Source organism: Etheostoma spectabile, chromosome 16, assembly GCF_008692095.1.
Source record: "Etheostoma spectabile isolate EspeVRDwgs_2016 chromosome 16, UIUC_Espe_1.0, whole genome shotgun sequence".
Lineage (NCBI taxonomy): Eukaryota > Metazoa > Chordata > Actinopteri > Perciformes > Percidae > Etheostoma > Etheostoma spectabile.
In genome coordinates this window covers 14,616,421-14,620,416 of record NC_045748.1, presented here as the reverse complement: position 1 = coordinate 14,620,416, position 3,996 = coordinate 14,616,421, and the positions used below count along the sequence as shown (strand labels likewise).

At 40.4% G+C, this 3,996-nt stretch overlaps 1 protein-coding gene across 1 annotated transcript in view; it reads left to right on the top strand.

The window, feature by feature from the left end:
* col27a1a (collagen, type XXVII, alpha 1a) overlaps positions 1-3,996 on the top strand; it is a 72,497-nt gene that overhangs the window by 40,312 nt on the left and 28,189 nt on the right. The window contains exons 13-14 of the mRNA XM_032539663.1: positions 63-116; positions 1,878-1,922. Of these exons, the coding sequence (XP_032395554.1) occupies positions 63-116; positions 1,878-1,922 (99 nt within the window). The remainder of the gene's footprint in view (positions 1-62; positions 117-1,877; positions 1,923-3,996) is intronic.

Below are 3,996 nucleotides of genomic sequence, written 5' to 3'. Positions count from 1 at the left end.
CTATCTATCTATCTATCTATCTATCTGTCTGTCTGTCTGTCTGTCTGTCTGTCTGTCCTTAGGGGTTTCCAGGGGACTTTGGGGAGAGAGGACCACCTGGACCAGATGGAGAGCCAGTATGTCACGCACTCAGTTACTCACAAACAGTTACACATCTAAATACTTAACCAATCCACGTGCTTACACACACAAACACACAGCCCTCCCACATACACACACAAACAGAGCAGTGGTTTCACACACACAATCCCTCCCTGCTGTTTTAGTACTGACATTTTTGGCAGTGCTGGTGAGTGAATCACCTGGCAGTCCTGCAGTTTTTTTTTCTCTTTCATTTAAAGTTAGTTTTTTGCTCTGGACAAGTTTTACTGCTGTAGTTTATTATATCGTATCCCGATAATTTTACTTGGCAGTCACTTTCAAAAACCTGTAGTAGTAAGCAGCAACCAGTAAAATGGCTTGGCTTTCAAATGCAAACCTTTTCCATTCTCCAATGTAAACTGGCCACCAACAAACACACACACACACACATACACTCTCACACACACACACACACACCTGCAGTATTATTGCTGTAAATTATGTAATGGTATGTTTTGAGTAATTGTTCCCAATTTAGTAACGACAACAGAGACAGTTGGAAGGCATCTACTTATTTGATCTTAGCATTTTCACTATTTCTGGATATTTTGATTTTGACAAATGTAGCACTTCTTCAGTCAGAGTGGTAAACTCTAAAATTAAAACATAAACACATCAGCAAGGTGCTCTTTAACACACTCATAAACATAAAGTGCATTAATGATTGAAGAAAGACTTTGCTCACACATCCTTGACTTTTCCAATGGTTCAGTCCTGTAGCTCACACAACTGAACTCTGAGAGCAAGGCCACGTCTTCCAGAGCGTGAATTATCGGATGCATCAGACGTTAGCCCATGTTTTGAACAATCTGTTTAAAGAGTTTTTGAAATCCATGGTGACATCCTTTACATATACTGTACATATTCAGTAGGTAATTTGGTAATTTTTTATGTTTTCTTCACCTTCGACCAGCAAAGCACTCATAATCCTCTCCCAAGACAAAACTGACAGAAGGGCGGGAATCTGAGAAAAGTCACAAATCCGTCTGCTGCTTCAGCACCACAGACAGCGCCATGTATTTATCAATACAAAGCACATGTAGGCTACTGATTTTCAGAGGCATGGTCAGGGCCATAGATTTTTATTTGCCAAACCTCAGTCAGATAATGGATCAATGAGTTGATGCATTAAGTGAAATGCTAACATCAGCATGCCAACATGCTCACAATAACAATAACATGTTGATGTTCAGCAGGTGTCATGTTTACCATGTTCCATGTACCATCAAAAGTAAGTAGTTGTTGAGACATCTAACTAAAAATCAAAGTTGTCAACCTCATGGTGCAGCTAGAGGAAAAGTCAGGAGCCAAAAAAATGCATTGTCCTGAAAACATACCAATGTACCAGTTCATCTAGTAGAAGTTGAGATATTTTACTGGATAAGTGAAAACTTTGACCAGCTGGTGGTGCTAGTGGAAAGTCAGTGGAGCATAAGGATTCGTCCTCTGACATGAATGTCTGTACAAAATTCTGTGTACAAAAATAATTTTTGGAGGGAGAACAAACTTGCTGATTTAAAAAAGCCTTAGTGGGATGATGAACTAACATCCCACTCTACATTTACCTCAGACACACACACGCATAGAATTGCACACAGCTCCCTCTCATAAGCTGTGATGAACACTGAGCCACTCTTCTGAGCATGTTTGTTTTAAAAGGAGCCAATAACCCTAGAAACTTGCTCCTTCTCCCTCTCCCTTCATCTCACTGAATCTATCTCCTCTTCTCTGACTAGGGTGAGCTGGGAGCCCCAGGTCCAAACGGAGTTCTTGGACTTATTGTGAGTAGCAGTTTGTGTGTGTTTCTGTGTGTAGCTACTGTGCTTAGTCTAAACATCCTATTTTCCCACACACTTATTCCATAAATACATAGCTGTAAGGGATTGTATTTAAATGAAACATAGTATAACTGCTTGATTTAAAAAAAAACTATAGTGTATATATATCAATTAGCTCTCATCATCATTTACACTGCCAGCCACTTTGATGGGAAACTAACCACTCTCCGTAGGTTCTTTTAACATGTCTAAAATTGTGAATGTGGCTTGTTTTTGGAAACCAAGACAGAAGAGAAGTTTTTTTTCTGAGTTATGTATTTTGTCCCTCCCATTTCTTCTCGTGACAAACATGAAAGTGATCCACTGATCAATCAAACAGATCTTAACGAGACATTTTGTTTTTCTCTTGAATTTCTCTCTTATTAACTTTTTTTTTAACAGGAACTCCCCATGCCCACCCATCACCTTGCCCTTCATTCCTGCTCAGCCCAACAGCCACATAATTGTTTCTGATTATAATGTCTCCTTGGTTTCTCTTGTCGTGTCCCGTCTTCATCCGTCGCTGCCGCTCCTCCCAGTCTATTCTAGGCCACCAGTGGTGGTGGTAGGCCTGTAATTGGAGGACTCTCTGATTACAGCTCTGCTCTGAGCTCTGTGTCATCTGCATCCATCTGACCCTACACTATACTGTATAGTACACACAGCAGCAGCAACTGAACTGCACTTCAAAAATATAAATGAGCAAACACCCTTCTCTGGGGACTGCAGGTCTGCACTTTGGATAAAGGCAGGCACTGTTGAGGAAAGGAAAGTGCTCTATGTGGACAACTTCATTTCGTTGGTTCTTTCTATCTTTCTATATGTATTTCTCTCTCCACACTTGGCAATAATTTTACAAACACCATCTTCCTCTTATCCATTGGTGATGTTAGACCCTTTTTAGTGCTTCAGGTTAGAGTTTGAAAACTTGTCTTTTAGTTACAGAGGACAAACAATCACATGTTCAAAGGGCTTGAAACAGGTTAAATAGCCTCTGTCTGTGGCCCATGCTATACACCTGTAACCTAGTCAAGGAAAGGGTTAACAGAAACGTAGTTTTGGCCGATAGGAGGCGGTTGTGCCAGACTCCCGCCACTAAAATTTCTGAATGTTAGAACATTGTGTCAAATTGGTCATTACTGTTACTTATAAAGTGTCAGAATTAGTTCCATTGTGTTGTCAAAAAATGTTAGCTGACGTTGTTGTACAGTAGCAGCTAGCTCAGAGATTATCAACTAATAAAATTACTGATTTTGCAGGGGGGGTTAACACTTTTGCAAGGCACTGTATCCGTGTCACATTCTAATTAGCAGCTGAGCCCCCCCCTAAAGGTCTAATCACAGAATTGCCCCTGCTCTTATTCTGCTTTGATTCTGATGGAGGTTGAACAGGTTGTGGTGCTGGCCAGTATTGAATCTGGGCGCCCCCTGTGTCATACATTTATAAGAAACCTAGAAAACTGAATTTAAATAAAACACATTAGAATATATTGTATTTCTTTATGCATTTCTGCAATTTGGATAGGTAAGCAGAAAATGTGTGGTTGATAGGTAGGCTACAGACATAGAACAGATACTGTTATTTTCAGAGGGAAAGTACAACTTTATATTCTTAATTAGAATAAGATTTTCCCAGCTGAAGGAGGAGAAACGTTTTAACCTTTCAACCATCCGCACCACAATTAAGTGACTTTGTTGTGAGGGACAATTTTGCAATTCAATTTTCAATTCATAACAGCCTCCGTCACACTTCCAGATACTACGGTTTTTAGAGAGAGAGAAATATTTAAAGGTGCCCTGCCACACGTATTTCATTACTTTGTGGTAGTGTCTGAAGTTCTATCATGGCACCTGGCTATCAGCATCCTTTACCCAGCACAACTGGGCGAGCTCATGAATAGTAATGAGTTCAGGCAACATGCCATCAGGCTGACCAGCGTTTGTAATTGGCCTGATTTCTCCGCTTTTTTCGTTCCAGTGGCTAGGGTTGACAGAGGAGGTAGCAGTTCATTTTCACATTCACAACATAACACAAACAC